Source organism: Microcebus murinus, chromosome 25, assembly GCF_040939455.1.
Source record: "Microcebus murinus isolate Inina chromosome 25, M.murinus_Inina_mat1.0, whole genome shotgun sequence".
In the NCBI taxonomy this organism is placed as follows: domain Eukaryota; kingdom Metazoa; phylum Chordata; class Mammalia; order Primates; family Cheirogaleidae; genus Microcebus; species Microcebus murinus.
Window position 1 is genome coordinate 12,539,306 of NC_134128.1, and position 17,266 is coordinate 12,556,571.

The window sequence follows — 17,266 nt, forward strand, 5'->3', positions numbered from 1 at the left end:
GGCTCGTGCCTGTAGTCCCAGCTACTCGGGAGGCTGAGGCAGGAGGATCGCTTGAGCCCAGGAGTTTGAGGTTGCTGTGAGCTAGGCTGACGCCACGGCACTCACTCTAGCCTGGGCAACAAAGCGAGACTCTGTCTCAAAAAAAAAAAAAAAAAAATAAGATATGTGCAGTGTGCATAGGAATTTGTTCATAGTTTTTTTTAAACTATAGTCCGGCCCTCCAACGGTCTGAGGGACAGTGAGCTGGCCCCCTGTTTAAAAAGTTTGAGGACCCCTGGTATAGGGTATAGGTCATTGTGGGTTATTTCACAGGTGTGTAGTATGTTCTTTATATTTGTAGTTCAAAAGTTTTAAATATTTTTTTTTATTTCAGGAAAGTGTTTTTACTATGATTTGTAGTATGTGATCACTTCCATTGCTTGTTTGCTCCTTGGAGGTTTGCTGGTGTCTGTATGTTGATCGTTTTGCCTGTCGTTAATATTAGTCACCTTCTCCAAGATCCCTTTTGTCTCGTTTCTTTGTGTTTTTAAAGAAACTCCACTTTACCCTCTGTTTCTTGTAAGTCATGATGTGTTGTGTTTATTTGCTCTTATGTGTCTTTAAATTTAGTTTTCATTTCTGAAATATTTTTATGTCTGCTCTCTTGAGTTTTGTTCCTTTATTTCTGAGTTTTTCAAATTCTGATTTATATTGTTGTTTTATGTCCTACATTGTTTTCTTAATGTCTTTTTCCCTTGTTTTTAAATTGTCAGTTACAGTTTTTTGTTTTCATATTGTTTGAGACAGGATCTTGTTCTGTCACCCAGGCTAGAGTCCAATGCTGTCATCATAGCTCACAGCAACCTCAAACTCCTAGCCTCAAGTGATCCTCCTGCCTCAGCCTCCCGAGTAGCTGGAACTACAGGCATGTGCCACCATGCCCGGCTGATTTTTCTGTTTTTTCAGAGACAGGGTCTTGCTCTTGTTCAGGCTGGTCTCAAACTCCTGGCCTGAAGCAGTCCTCTAGCCTTGGCCTCCCGGAGTGCTAGAATTACAGGTGTGAGGCGCCGCCACACCTGGCCTCAGTTACAGTTTTGATCTATTTTCTGGGCATCTCTGTTTGATGGGTAAGCTTTCGTTATCAGTGATATCATTCTGCTATTTTTACGTTGCTTATGTTTTTATGTAATTAATTTTCCTGAACTTTGAGAGGGAGGCGTGGTTCTGGGCAGCTTGTCCGACATTACAGAGCTCTGTCCTCTTGTGGTTTCATGTAGTTTTCACAGTACGGTGGCTTGCTTTCGGATAGCCCGGCTCAGTCCTTGTCCCCACTTTTATCTGGACCTTCTCTGTCCTTGGCCCCTACTGTTAATGCCTTACCCTGTTTTGATTGCAGGCCCTGTCCTGGAAGGGAGCCCCCAGTGGTCAGTTTCCAGGTCGCAGGGTCTAGACTTGTCCTGAAGTATGACATCTTACCGTGGGCCCTGCCTTTGGGAGGGACAGATCCTTCCTGATGTCCCCTGCTCTTCTCATATTGTTCCGCTGGGCTTTCTAGTGAATTTGGTTGGCTGTTTCGGGGGTTCTCTGTTCTTGGGTTTGTTGGGTGCCCTTTCATTTCTGTCTGATTTCAACACATAGATGCTGATATCATGTCTGTCTCAGCCATTTGTAGCTTGTCCACACTCGCTTGTATTTTGGAATTCTTTGTGGGGATACTTTCTCACCTAGTTTTATTGTAAATCATGCCCTTGGATTTGTATCGCTGTCTAGATACTCTGTCTATTTTTACGTGGGGATTCTAGATTCCTAAAACACGCTGCCATATTGCCACCATATTCCTGGCACTCACGCTTGGTTTTTGGTCTAGCAGGTGTAGGAGCTGGTCACAGAGCTCACTTCCTACTACATACAGACAGCTGGGTCTTCCAGCCTGGGTGTTGGGAGCCTGAACTGCAGAATCTCATAGCTCGGCCCCCACCCCATCCCCATCCCCCCACCCCCACCTCAGTTCTGCAGCGCAGATGTGGCTGTGGTGAGAGGTTTCCTAGGGTTTTCACTGTCAGCCATGAAATGATGATCATTGGGAGCCAGTTGGTCAAGTTACGTGCCCAAGAGGCCCACGACAAATGTGGCTTAAAAGATAAAAACCCTGTTTTCCTCTCACGTCATCGTCCAAGGCGAGCGTCCCAGGTTAGTGAGACCTGGCATCCAGGGACCTCGAATCCTCTCCGTCCCTCGTTTGTGCCACGCAGGGGATTGTCCTGGCCTGCCTGCACGGAGCCGGTGGCCGGCCTCGGAAGTCCTAGCTCGTTAGGGGACAGGTATCCCCAGAGCTCCCGCATGTTGATGACAGATAAAAGCTTGTGCCCTTTGTACGTGAATGTCAGTTCCACTGGATATAAAGACTCGCAGGCCTTTTTCTGGAGTATTGTAAATGTGTTATTCTGTTTCCTTGTGGCAAAAAGCATCGCCGTTCAAAAGTCTGATGGTAATCTGATTTTCTTTTCTGCATAAACAGGTGCTCTTTTTTCCTAGATGCTGAGAAGATGTTTTTGCTTTTAAGTCCAGTCGTGTTAGTTTCCTGTGGCTGCTCTAACACATCATCACAACTTGGGGGCTTAAGGTGTCAGAAATTTTTTTTTTTTTTTGAGACAGAGTCTCGCTTTGTTGCCCAGGCTAGAGTGAGTGCCATGGCATCAGCCTAGCTCACAGCAACCTCAAACTCCTGGGCTCAAGCGATCCTCCTGCCTCAGCCTCCCGAGTAGCTGGGACTACAGGCATGCGCCACCATGCCCAGCTCATTTTTTCTATATATATTAGTTGGCCAATTAATTTCTTGCTATTTATAGTAGAGACAGGGTCTCGCTTTTGCTCAGGCTGGTTTCGAACTCCTGACCTCGAGCAATCCGCCCGCCTCGGCCTCCCAGAGTGCTAGGATTACAGGCGTGAGCCATTGTGCCCGGAAATTTTTTCCCTCGAAGTTCTGGAGGCCGGAAGTCCAAAATCAAGGTGACGTCAGAGCCATGTTCCCTCCAGAGGCTCCAGGGGAGGGTCTGATCCTGCCTTTGTGGGGAGGCTGAAGGATGTCGCCCTCCTTAGGTAGACCAGCGCGATGGTGACAAAGAGAGAATGGGTTTCATGGACACAGGACATGGAGTTGAATTCTCGCTCTCCTTGTCCTGTCTGCCAGACATTTTTACTCAGAGTCTCAGGCTTGCTGTAGAAAGAGAGAGGCTCACATCATTGTAGGATTCTTACGTGAGTTTCTTCAAGTACCTCTAGGGTTGATATATGGAGAGAGAGATAGTGGTTCAAAGATGGGCTGTGGAGTCACAGTCTTTATTCATTATCCCCATTTTGCTGTCTACTTACCATCTTTGTGACTCCATTTCCTCCCTAGTATGATGGGAAAAAATAGGTTTCTCCTCAAATAAAGGATACTGTGTAGTGTACATAATTAATAGTATCAGGTGCAGACTAGGTGCTCAAAAAATGATCATTATGGTCAATAATTAGGAAATGTTATATATGTTAAGCTGAGCCAGTCTTTCTGTCTTTCTGTCTTTCTTTGACAGGGTCTTGCTCTATTGTCCAGGCTGGAGTGCTGTGGCGTTATCATAGCTCACTGCAACCTTGAACTCCTGGGTTAAAGCAATCCTCCTGCCTCAGCCTCCTGAGTAGCTGGAACTACAGGCATGTGCCACCATGCCCAGCTTATTTTTAATTTTTTTTTTTTTTAAAGATAGGGTCTCTCTATGTCTCTATGTTGTCCAGGCTGGTCTCGAACTCTTGACCTCAAGTGATCCTCCAACCTTGGTTTCCCAAAGAGGACATCAGTCTATTCTGAAGCTTTCATCGTAGGAGCTCTGATGGGGTGGGGGGATTTGGAGGTGAAAAGTCTAACGGGCCTTTGTGGGGAAGGAGAGGAGGTGAGATGGCGGGTTGGGTGCCATCAGTGGCGTGTTTGTTGGCTGGAGCTGTGCGTGTCGAGGGGAGAAGGCAGATGGAGCAGACCGGCGCAGGCTGGTGGGAAGAGGCATCACGCAGAGGAAGTCTCGGGAGGCCCTGGAGCCGGTCAGAAGAAACAAACCCAAGTTTGACTTAGGGGACGCTTGGCAGTGAGTGTCAATCTGGGGGACTAGTCACAGGATTGGAGATGGCAGTGCTTGGGGGACAGGGTGAGGGATGGCGTGTGAAGAGGGAAGCTGAGAGCCAAGGTTCAACATAAGGGATGAGCTGCCTGAGACCAAATCCTGTCTTGGCTGTGGGTAGGAGCAGGTGGCACACAGCGGGGCTCAGACACTTAGTGGCTGTTGAAAGACTTTCAGCTCTCTGCACTCTGAAAGCCACGTGGGTCCCGTACAGGCAGCAGGTCTGGGACCCAGCTCCTCCTGGGCTGGCCTTGCCAGCGACCCGTGGGGCTGGGCTCAGCTGAGAAGTGTGGAGCACGTTGGAGGCAGAGAGTGGAGCTGAGAAATGGAAGAGGAATGTCTCCCATCTGGGAGGATCAACTGCCTGTGTCCCACCCAGGTGACTTGCTTATCTGTAGGGGTCCCTGGGAGTTAGGGGGTACACCCTACTGTCTAAAATGGCAAGTTTGCATGGTTAATACTGCCCATGTCTGCACTTGTGCAAAACAGGAACCTGCAGACTTAAAACTCCATTGTGTCCTTGGAACATCATAGAACGCCAGACAATTGGCAAATTCTGGGTGTTACCAGTGGCACATTTGTTGGCCAGTAGCACAGTGTCGGAACTAGTCAGCTGCTTTTTTGGAAACGGCGTTTAAAGGGTTCTCTCTGCTTATTGTGGGGCAAGTCACCGAACCTCTCATGCCACATTTTCTCATCTAGAACTGGGAGGGAGGCGGATAGCATTGGTACTACCTTGTAGGGTTGTTACTGTGAGGAAGAGGAGAATTAATAAAGTTCTTGGAAGTAAGCCAGCCACATTTGCAGCACTTGGTAAGCATTAGCTATTGTAGTTATTACCTTATTTTGTTTTAACACTTTTTTTTTTTTGAGACAGAATCTTACTTTGTTGCCCAGGCTAGAGTGCCGTGGCGTCAGCCTAGCTCACAGCAACCTCAATCTCCTGGGCTCAAGCGATCCTCCTGCCCGAATAGCTGAGACTACAGGCATGCGCCACCATGCCCGGCTAATTTTTTCTCTACATGTTTTTAGTTGGCCAATTAATTTCTTTCAATTTTTAGTAGAGACAGGGTCTCACTCTTGTTCAGGGTGGTTTCGAACTCCTTACCTCGAGCTATCCTCCCGCCTTGGCCTCCTAGAGTGCTCGGATTATAGGCGTGAGCCACCACGCCTGGCCTGTTTTAACATTTTTGATTTTGGTGGGCAGGTATAAAGTGCCCAGCATAACACATTGACGTAGTGGGAATCACGTTAATATTCTTGTTTCCCTCTTTTATTAAATATTTGTTTCACAACATGAAATAATAGAATTCAGGCTTCCATTTTAAAGGTGAGAAATTCGTGCTCCAGAAGGTTCCAGTGGTTTTTCTCAGGATCTCATGGGATTACAGTGTGGGTCTCACACTGGTGGGAACCACGTAGGCTTTGCTGTCCTTTGAGTCACTTTATGTAACTGTCCTATTTTATTCACAATAGGGAAGAATTTTCCATTCAGATTTATGGTACAAATTTTCATTTTGGTAAGAATTTCTACCATCTTATAAGGAGCACTCCATCCAGGTGTGAGTATTACTTTCCCAATTTGGAAAGACTAAATTCAAGATTTAGAATCTAGAAACCTTGGTTGTAGTCACGTGGTGTAGTCTGGTGGCCTATGGAATATTAGAAAACTATCTTGCCTCTCTGGGCTACAGTCTCCTTATCTGCAAAACGAGGAGCTTATGTTCTTTGATATCTAGGGCTCTAGCACTCCATGATTTCTAAAAATACATATATTTTATGCTACACAAATTAAATAGTTTATATTAGAAAAATGAGTCGATTTAGACAAGCAAACAAATTTTTACAAAAAGAAGATAGGTAGGTGGATATAGAATGAAATCTACTCTGGTCCTTAAAGATTTTACTGACCCTAGCAACATTTTCAGGCATTTCATGGGAGTTTCAAATCAGCTTACCTCCTTTATGGCACAAATATTTTGTGTATCAGTCAAGGTTCTCCAGAGAAACAGAACCAGTAGGCTATAGATAGATGTAGTAAAATGGAGGTTAATTATGGGAATTGGCTCATATGATCACAGGGGCTGAGAAATCCCACGATCTGCTGTCTGCGGGCCGGAGAGCCGGAAAAGTTGGTGGTGTCATTTAGTTCAAAGCCAGAGGCTGGAGAACCAGAGGAGGGGTTGGTGTCACTGGTGTTAAGTTCCGGAATCTGAAGGCCCAAGAACCAGGAGCTTTGATGTCCAAGGGCAGAGGAGATGGATGTTCAAGGATTCGCCCTTCCTCTCTGCCTTGTTGTTCTGTTGAGGCCTTCAGTGAATTGGTGGCTGCCCACTCACATGGCTGAGGGCAGATCTTGGCTCAGTCTCCTGATTAAATGCTGATCTCTCCTGGAAACACCCTCACAGACACGCCCAGAAATAACGTTCTACCAGCTATCTGGGCATCCCTTAGTCCAGTCAAGTTGACACACAAAACTCGCCATCCCATCCTGTGTTGTACCCCAGTGTATCCTTTCCTACCCTTACTACTCCAGAGTAGGCTCACTGGGGCAGCGACTGTTTCCCACTCATCCATCCCTGTCCCTCCAAGTAAGGACTGTACCTTGCAAAGGAGTTGTAACTCCTTGCGTTTTGTTAATACCATCCTGCTCAAACCTAAGTTGTATCTTACGTGGATTCTTGTATTTTTCTCTTTAATTTTCTCAGGCATCTTCAGAAATAAAATTTTTCCTTGTATTTTTTTCTTGACAGAAAAACTATAAAACGACGTGTTTGGTCAGGAATTATGTGGATGCCACATTTTTAATAACACAGCACCTTTGGTCTGTCCCATTTATGTCCTGGTGGACTCAAAGGCCCCCAGTTAGTGACCAGTTCATGGGGGGTTCTCGACACATGTGAATTCTCTGCTCTCGTGTAGAAAGAGGTGTCATCCTTTTTTCAAACTTGTCACTGATAGACCCCTTACCTGTAAATAGAATTATTTATTATTTAAGTCGGAATTCAGTCAAGTTACCAATTATTTGGAAAACTAAAGAGTTTCCAGCTATGAACAGTAGCTAGTTGTGAGATAAAGAAAAACTTTCATCCCACAGTGATACTTCTAAAGTTTTAGATGATGAACAAAATTCAGAAGAAATATTTTTAGGATTCCGGGTGTGTTGATGAATATGATATTTGTATTATTCGTCGGTATCAAACATTTTATTGTCTGCCTCCATGTTAATATATTGTCAGAACCTGCATCTTAAGTAGGTCTGAGCCTGTATCCTGGTACCAAGGGTGAAATAACTTCAGCCAGGCGACACGGGCAGGCATTTTAATCACGAATCACAGGGATGCAAAACTCAGATCAGTCCTCATTGCTTCCCGATGTTGACATCTGCAGTGAGGGTCGTTTAAAGACTGTCACTGTGTCCAGTCCACCAGGGAGCCAACGTGGAAAAGCCATTTGGACCATCCTGTATGTTAAGTGCAAGTTAATTCTTCCTAGCCCAGAACTTTGGGGGGATTCGAACTGACAAGGGTGCCGCTGTGCACAATTCCAGGGTTCACGGTGCAGTCTGTAGCATGGCGCACAATGGCACCACCCAGAGAGGTGAAAAGCAAGGTGGCCCTCTTGGAAGATCCCAGGAGGGTTTGGTGGATTTTCCAACGTGTTACATTTGATACTCCAAGAGCTATCAGAAAGTGATAAACCCTTTCTTTGCCTTTTGGTGACAGCAGTGCCTTTCTGGTGGCATCCATCTGGAAGGCACAGTCTCCAAGATGAGCCAGTGGTTGTGGTCCAGTCTTTGTGACCAACATTACAAGACCTTTTATTTAGAACCCAGGGACGGCCAATTCTACCCTGTGGTGAGATTCCAGAAAATGTCACGTTCCCTGTCACTTCGTGTGTTTTCAGGTCTCATTGCCGCCCTTGCCTCGCCCTGACCTGGTCCCCCCACCCCGGATATAATGGCATTCTGTTAACCTGGGACTTTTTCTCCACCTCCAAAGTGCTACCCAAGGAATAGTTCGCTTCCTAAATGGCCAGACCGGAAACTGTGGAGACAAGTACCAGAGTGTCGCATCTTCATGATACGCTGGGTTATTTTGAAAGCGAGTCTGCGGTGTCACCCGATGGCGTCGCGGGTCCCGTCTTGCTGCTTTTTCCTTTTTCGTGTTGTCTGCTCCATGCTGAAGCAGAAGGGAAGAAAACCTAACCTATTTTAAATAAGTGATAAGTGCTTCCACGAGTTATGTAGAAATACTGATTTTATTTTTTTCCTGGGAGTTTTTGGTTTTTTGATTTTTCTGAATTTGCTCCATTAAAATAGTGACTGTCCCCTCCAGGTGCTGCACTTTGCCTGTTTTTTGTCGCTCTGCTCAGATAAGCCTGGGAGTGATTCCTCGACTCCCAGTTGCCATCCGCCCTCCGGGTCCAACTCCAGTGCCCGGTGTACCCTGCATCCGAGAGCATTTCTCGATTTGTCATCCCACAATAAGTGACATTTCTTTCTGAACTGCCATCATCCTTCTAGATCGACTTCTCTGTGTCCATGATCCTTCCATAACTAGCATTTTATTAATGAGTTGTTGCATGTCTTCTCTGCTTCTGAAATTGGGTGGCTATTATATTTTACATCCAAACTGGGACATTTTGGGGGAGAGGACAGCAGACGTCCTCTGAGACGTCTCCAGGCTGATGAGGGTGTGTGGTCGTTGCTACTTCTAAGAGAATCTCCAGGGTAGAAACTGTTGGCACTCCGAGCGTGATCAGTAGATACCCAGTCGATGAGAGCCCGAATGCGTCTTTGATTGTCTTTCTTGTGAAATGATTGAGCTCACCAGTTCCTTTCGGAGCATTTTCCTGCTGGTTCCTGGCTAGGGAATAAAGGATCATAAATCACAGGTCCCCTCACCTGCCCCCCCCCCTTGTCCCACAAACACTCCCAACAGTTTTGCTTCCAAACGTTCCTTTTGTCCTGATCCAATGTTCACCCAAACAACATTCCTAGGGAGGCTGGGGATAGAGTGACAGCCAAGGCACTTGAACAGTTAACTGCGCATATCCACACATTTTCTTGGCCATCGAATTGAATGTTGAAACATATTCTAACTCTGAAAATGCCTGGGCAAAGCATGGCTGATTATTGCTTTCGGAATTTTAGCGACAGTTTGTTCTCTGCTCCGGTGGAGCCCGTTCTGAACGGTTCCTGGGTGGCAGGAACCATCAGGGTGCGACATGAGCACAGGGGACGGCGCACCAGCGTGTGATTACGGTCAGCATGTGACCACGGTCGCAGGTCACCAGTACCGCCCTCTTCCATTTTTCCCCCGGGGTGTCCAACTGGGGCGGCTTTTGTATTTTTAAATAAACCAGCCTATTTTGGTAGACCTTTTCTCCTTTCTTTGTTAACAGCGCGGTTTCCATACAAGACGCACAATGAACTTGCTGTTCCCAAGTGCAAGGAAGTGGCTGGTCACATAAATACACGCCTCTCGCTCCTTGGGCTTTGCCTGGCCTGGGCTTTGTTGGCGTTCCTTAATTTTTTTGTCCAACTTAACTGCAACCTGCAGTCCTTTGTTGCCCTAAATATTTCTCTGAAAGATCTTTTATTAACTTTTTTCTTTTCTGCTCTAATTTTTCTCCCTCTTACCTACTTTTAGCGTGTGGCTCCGTAACAATAGCGAGAGAGGAAAATACCTTCCAGTCGTGTGATCCGTGGAGCAACAACTGAATTGCTCGTCTGTGTTAAAGAAAAAAAAAACTGTGAACTTTGTCACTTTCTCTCCTGCTAAGTTAAGTGTTTGTTGAGAGGACACAGTGAAATGATCAAAAAGAACCAGCTTTCCCTAATTAAATCCTGTCATCGTGAACCTTGGCTTATGAGCTTTGCTCTTTTGTGACGAGCAAATTTTTTTTCTTTCTAATTAATTAGTCACTTGTGTTGTTTTAGGAGAAATTAAGCCAGGGGGTATGGGGGGGGCATCATCAGTTTTCTTTTGATTTTGGTGACTTTCAGGTAGATGGTCTGCCAGTTTCAGCTTCCTTGTCTTTCTCGGTAATAAAACCCCAAATGTTTAGCTGGCCTGTGGTCACCTGGAAGCCACCCTTGTAGCTAGGCATCACTGGAGTCCTCGAGTTTTACTAATTCCTTGTAAGTGGAAATACCGTGGTCAGCTTCTTAGAAGTATCCTGAAAGAGGAAGCTGCCTTTTTCCTTTCCTTCAGAGGAATGTGGACATGATGGCTGGGCTCAGGCAGTCATCTTGGACCATGGGGTGCGTCTCAGTCACTTCAGGCTGCTGTAACAAAAATACCATGGCCTGGGTGGCTTACACAACAGAAATGTATTCCTTGCCATTCTGAAGGCCAGAAAGTCCAAGATCAAGGTGCCAGCAGATTTGGTGTCTGGCGGGGGCTCACTCTCTGATTTGCAGAAGGCAACCTTCTTGCTGTCTCATCACACGGTGGAGAGAGATCATCTCTCTCCCATGTCCTCTTACAAGGGCACTAATCTCATTTATAAGGGCTATGCATTCATGACCTAATCACCTCCCAAAGGCCCCACCTCCTAATCCCATCACACTGGGGATTAGAACTTCAAGCTGTGAATTTTTCAGGGGCACAAGCATTCAGTCCATAGCAAGGTCCAGCCACACGCAGCGAGTGGCTTAGCAACAAGATACCAGAGGCCTCTGGATTGCCTGTGTGTAAGTGAGAGGGAAACTCCCGCCTTGTGTAAGCCCTGGTTATTTGTGGTTTGCTCTCACATGAAGCCGAGCATAATCTTACCTGATACACCTATGAATCTATTTCATCTTGTTTGGCACAAGGCCTTTTTCTGAGATTTTTTTTTTTTCATGTCAGACTATACATCTCAGAGAAAGAAGAATCCTTTATTTAGTAGAAAAGAGAATCTTAACTCTTAAAAATGTGTGAGATTTCCGCAGCATGTAAGATCTTAAACCTCATGTGGGAAGCCACCATCGTGATTTTTTTTTTTTTTTTAAGCCACAAAGATGCTATTTTCCTTCCCTTTGGCCTCTTTCCCTCCCCTTCCCTGATAATTTGGTCCTGAAGCCACTGAGTGGGACAGAAAAAGAGGTGTTGAAGGGGTGGCCCAGGGTGGAGCGTCCGAAGCTGATTGGGCGAGGAGCACGTGGGAGCCCGGGCAGGGCCGGGAGGGCGTCGGGGGGAGGGTGGCCCGGTGTGGGGTCAGCATCAGGGCAGAGAAGAGAAGGGGCAGCAGGGGACGTCGGGTCATGGCCCGTGTTGGGTCATTGGAAAGACTCAGGCTAGGACTCACTCAAGGCGCAGGATGAGGTTCAGCGGGAGGAGGAAAGCGCGAGGAGGCATCGGCAGCCGAGAGCCTCAGGGGCGTCCTGTCCCTGGGCCACTCCTGAGTCGCACGGGACACGTTCTGTCTCCAGGTTATAAACCATCAAGACACGTGGGAGGGGCCGGGCGTGGTGGCTCACGCCTGTAATCCTAGCACTCTGGGAGGCTGAGGTGTGAGGATCGCTCAAGGTCAGGAGTTTGAAACCAGCCTGAGCAAGAACAAGACCCCGTCTCTACTATAAATAGAAAGAAATTAATTGGCCAGCTAAAAATATATAGAAAAAGTTAGTCGGGCATGGTGGTGCATGCCTGTAGTCCCAGCTACTTGGGAGGCTGAGGCAGGAGGATCGCTTGAGCCAGGAGATTGAGGTTGCAGTGAGCTAGGCTGATGCCATGGCACTCTAGCCCAGGCAGCAGAGTGAGACTCTGTCTCAACAAAAACCAAAACGACGTGGGAGGAATCTTGCTTTCAGGAGAGCCCGGTCAAAACTGGCCAGAGGTGTCTTTTATGCCTGGCTGGGCGTGTAGCCACTGCAGGCTCCGTGCCAGGTCAAGGCATTGATCTGCACCCCTCTTCTTCCTCACCTGGACTGAGAATCAGCACCAGACTTCCAGGTGCCCCTGCAGATGAGCAGAGCTGTCCCAGTCTCATAAGATGACTCTGTCTTATGCAGTTGCATGTAGGGGTATTAAGTAAATAAATAGGCAAAGGACAAGAAGACCAGAGTCCTCACTATTAGAGGAGAAACTTACAAGCATGGGAAGGTAGGCGAGTAGAAAGAGCCCTGCGATGTATTGGAATTGGGTATATTGGGGTGAACTTCTGTATAATAATACAGATAGAATACATATATAATTCTATAATAATAATATAGACATCAGTATTGATGTTAGACCAGAGGAGCGTGTCTGTATTCCCTGCGTCTATCCACTGAGAGACTGGGGGGACTGACCCCCCCAATAGCAGTGAGCCCATGCATCAAGCCCCATATGAGTAACATGCAAACGTTGCGCTCAGGAGTGATGCATACTCATTTTCTTCAAAGCATGCTGGGCTCCAACATTGAGACCCTTCCTGAGAAAAATTTTTGTCTTGTTATAGCCCTTGAAGGGAAAAAAAAAAAAAAAAAAACACCTCTACTGCATTAATAGAATGTTCTTATTGAAAGAATGTTGGGAAAAGTTCTAAATTTATTATACAAGCGCTATCTGCTGACCAATACAGTAAAGTTTTAGAATCCAAAGTACAGGGCAGGTCCCTTTTCTCTCTCCCTCTATTTCTCTCTTTCTTTTGTTTGTGTGTATATTTTTGTGTATATTTGCTTTCTTTCTAGTTGGAAAAACCATTCTTTATGCAAAGCTAATCTTGTTGAACAGATTAAACTTCCGTGATAATGTTGGAAACTGGAAGGCAATCTGCATTTCAGATTGGTGCTTCGAAATGTCAGGCAAAGTGTGTTGAGAGGAAATTGCTTGTGTTGTCTGATGGAGTGTAGAAGAATGTCTGGATGGACGATGCATACTGCATTCTGTTACGTGATGCTTCAGTTGTGATAGGGGTAGTTTTGTCTTTTAATTAGCCCAGGTAAGGAAGGCCTTTGTGTGTGTCTCTGGCCTCACTCTCCGCTGGCTCCTGACTGGCACGTGTAAATTGAGACGGATCACCGAGGTTAGGCCAGCGGATCAGATCGCCAAGCAAAGCTAACTGGCCCCTGTCATGTTTGATCCTGTGACATCAATCTCATTAGCTGTAACTTGCTCTGCTAATTGCACTGTTAATTGCATGACTTTTCTTCATTTGGTTTAACACATGACAGATAGCGTGTTCTGCGGATGCTAGCTTCTGTTTCGGAGACCGATGACACTTCAACCTGTGAAAATAATTTATTGGTTTACCTTGTAGAAGTGTAGGTATAATCTGGGTACGTTGACTGACTCTGACTGATTTTGTTTTTTCTTTCTTTCTTTTTAGTTTCCTTAGCCCATATCACACAACTGGTCCTCAGCCACAACAAGCTAACAAGTAAGTGATCTTTCTCGTTTGTTATACAGTATCTGACTTTTAGGTATTGTTTTGGTACTGCTGATTCTATTGCTGTTCCCTTCGAAGAAACTAATGACAGATGATTATTTGGTGAAACATAATGTTTCTTTCGGTAACGCTAAGATATACTAGCATGTTGTCTTCCTGTATATTGAACTTTGCTGTCCTTTGAATATTCTTTCTTATCATGGATGTAGACCAGGGGTCTTCAAACTTTTTAAACAGGGGGCCAGTTCACTGTCCCTCAGACCGTTGGAGAGTGCGCACTGTGGGCCTGGGACGAGTCGGCTGCTCAGCAGGACAGGCAGCAGCGGCAAAAACACCCAGAGGGCTGGATAAATGTGCTAGGCGGCCCGCATGTGGCCTGAGGGCCGTAGTTTGAGGATGCCTGATGTAGACTGAAGACAGAAAGTGACATCATATCTCTGGACGTGGTTCTGTTCAGGGATGGTAAATTCTACAGTGAGCTGCACTGCCTGACCACTGGTTAGCATTACATAAGAAAAACTTATCAGAAAATATTAGAATGAGTTGTTTGTTTACATCTGTATTTCCTCTTCAACAGGGAGGAGTGGGGACACAAAAGTATGTAAATTTCATACATTTACATCTGCATTTTTCAAATTTTTGAGTCTGATTTCCTAAAATTTCCCCACCAAAAAAAAAAAAAAATTCTCATGGGCATCAGTAGTGTCGTGTGTGGGTTACAATACAGCACAGTTAATATCTGTCTTCCTAACAACACCGTGTGTGAAGTACGGACCATTTTGTTCTTAGAGCTGTGGCTTTAAAGAATTTAATGACAGAGACCCACTGTCTTTCTCATTCCTAATTGACTGTCCCTTCTTTGTGCCTGCCGTATTTCCCGCAGACTCGACTGATTTTCTAATCATGTGGCAAGAATTTGTCAGGGGGCTTTCCGAGTCCGGTGAAATGGAGCAGAATGTCACGTTGAGGGATTTGTGTCATGAATTTATGCGCGTGTGTGTGTTATATGCAGCTCGAGGTGGTGTCACAGGGCTGTTGAGTACGGAGAATTGAGAGTGGCAGCATGGGCCCCTCGTGTGCAAGAAACGGGCGGATTAGTTCATGTTTAGCCAAAGTGCATATTTGTAAGGCACAGGCAGAGTGGCACAGTTGTCACTGGTAAGCCGTGGTGGCCACAGACGCTGAAAGTGAGGCCCTGTAAGTCCTGCTCGATCAATGTTGTAGCAGGTACCATGCTGCAGTTCCATTGTTTTTATAGCACACAGGCCTGTGGGCCACAGAGACCCTAATCCCAGTTCAGAGGGGATTTGCGGTTTGTTTTGAAGGGCGAGCTGCATTGATCCCTAAATTCCCCAGGATTTTGTGAGCAGAAATTCCTGCCACCCTCCATCACAGAAGTCGGCAAAAGTGTTTCTTAATTGCTCACTTAGCACGTTGGATCTGCACTGTCCTTCCTGCAAACCGGTTTCTTTCTACACGAGGAAGCAAAACCAACTTCCTTCCTATTATACCAGTGATCTGCTCTTTAAAAGAAATATTTCCAATAGTTGTAGTTCATTTCTTTTCTGCATGTTTACAAAGATAGAAATTCAGGGATCAGTGGATCGGTTTGTTTCATTCTCCAGGCATATAATACTGGGTTAATTTAGAGAGGCGTAAATATGGTTATGAATAAATTGCACTGGCCGTTCAAGAGATTGGCGATGAAAGAATCCAAACTTCAGATTTCTTCCCTGCCTTTTTCACCCCCCCCCCCACCAGGCTCCATTTCAGACACACTTGACCTAATCCAGTAAACTCTAATTAGTCGTCCCGGTAAATTCTGTTTGGAGCCATTGTGAGTAGTGTCGGTGACACCCGATCTGTTTCACTAAGGTCAAATTAGCATCTTTTACTATTTTTCTGGCATTTAAATGAATGACTTCGCTATGCTTTTTTTCAAGTGTTTATAGTAAATATGTCCATTTGATGGAAATATAAATATGCATTGCATGTAAGTGGCTGAGCACACCCTCCTGTCACTTTTTATTGTAATCAGTGTCTTTCACTTTCTGTTGTTTTTAATAGGGACTGGCTGACAGTGCCACGTTTAAAACCACTGGGACTCAAAAGATAAACCCCTCAGCACTGCTTTGATCTTGCAAAAAGTATTTGTGTTTTTCTCTTAGTGTGCCAATTACGCTGTTCTCTGACATTTCCGCTCGTGTACTCGCGGCGGGAATGACAGGCTTACTCAGACTGGGATCTCGATCTGGGGACACCGTTTAACTCCACTCATCTGAGTTAGTATCTGCAGAGTTACCGGAACAGTGTGGTGCTGGGGCGACTTCCCTTTGCTTGCTGGTGGCTTTGAACTTGACAGGCCCACTCAGTACGCATGAGGCCTTGAGGAAGCTGAAGGTGGGCTATATGATCCTGAAATTCCTCCACATTCTGTTTGCAGAGATTCCCAAGGTTTTCTTTACTGCAGTTCATAAAACTATTTTAGTATTGTTAAGTTAATTGCTGTTAGAGCTTCATCACTCTAATAGTGAGTCTCTTGAAATGTCAACCCGGGGGATCAGGGCAGTGTTGATGGGTTTTTGGTGAAATCAGTGGGGAATTAATCTATCTGCAACAACTTCCCTAGATATGTGTATACTGACGACGTTTTTAAGGAGAGTGGGGGGCGAGCAGCAAGTGAATCTTTTTCTTCTGCCTTTTTGCCGTGATTGGGCAAGTACTAACAGATGTTCTTTCTGGCCCAATGGGAAGAGGTTCAGAGAGAAGAGCCCTTTGGAAACACAGTGCCTGTTTGCTGAACACCTGGCTGGGATGAGACACACAGCTGGTGGAAGGTGCACAGGCTCGCTCTCTTTCTCTCTCTCCCTCCCTCCCCACCCCTTTCAGAAACTGTCCCAGTCCAGCCCCACACCCCATGCCAGCTTTGCCTCCCCACTTGCTGCTGCAGGAAGACTGATCTCTTCTCCCTGTGCTGGAGTCCTGCCTGTGGGACCCTGGCCTGTTCCTGCTGCTGCTCCTCTCCCTCCCTCCTCCCCCCTCCCCCCTCCCCCCTCCCTCCCCTGCACAGCCTCTCCCCATCCTCTCCAGGGGACCCCCTGGCTGCCCTTGGCCCCCTTGAAACCTTCCTTCCCCAAAGTCCTCTTGCAGGTAGACTCTCTAACGCCTGTGCAGTGCTTTTTTGTGTCTTCTCATTTTGTGTTTCTTCTGTCTCTGCAAATAGATTTTAAGCTTTTGTGAAAGAAGGACTGTTTTTTGTTTTTTTGTTTTTTTGTTTTTTTTTTTGGAGACAGAGTCTCACTTTATTGTCCAGGCTAGAGTGAGTGCCCTGGCGTCAGCCTAGATCACAGCAACCTCACACTTCTGGGCTCAAGCAATCCTGCTGCCTCAGCCTCCCGAGTAGCTGGGACTACAGTCATGTGCCACCATGCCTGGCTAATTTTTTCTATATATTTTTAGCTGTCCAAGTAATTTCTTTCTATTTTTAGTAGAGACGGGGTCTCGCTCTTGCTCAGGCTGGTCTCGAACTCTTGAGCTCAAACGATCCACCTGCCTCCACCGGCCTCGGCCTCCCAGAGTGCTAGGATTACAGGCTGTTTCTTATTCTTCTTTAATGCCCATTGCTGAGCACAGAGTGGCTTCCCAGTAATTCCCTGTATAAACTGATCATGGTTGCTTAAAGGAGGTGCATCAGGGAAATGCAAATTAAAACCACAATGAGATCTCACCTTACCCCAGTAAGAATGGCATTTATTAAAAAGTTCAAAAACAATAGA

The 17,266-nt window shown here is 46.1% G+C and overlaps 1 protein-coding gene across 1 annotated transcript in view; it reads left to right on the forward strand.

Moving 5' to 3' along the window:
* RSU1 (Ras suppressor protein 1) overlaps positions 1-17,266 on the forward strand; it is a 178,910-nt gene that overhangs the window by 10,451 nt on the left and 151,193 nt on the right. Inside the window, exon 3 of the mRNA XM_012753773.3 lies at positions 13,431-13,481. Coding sequence (XP_012609227.1) covers positions 13,431-13,481 — 51 coding nt within the window. The remainder of the gene's footprint in view (positions 1-13,430; positions 13,482-17,266) is intronic.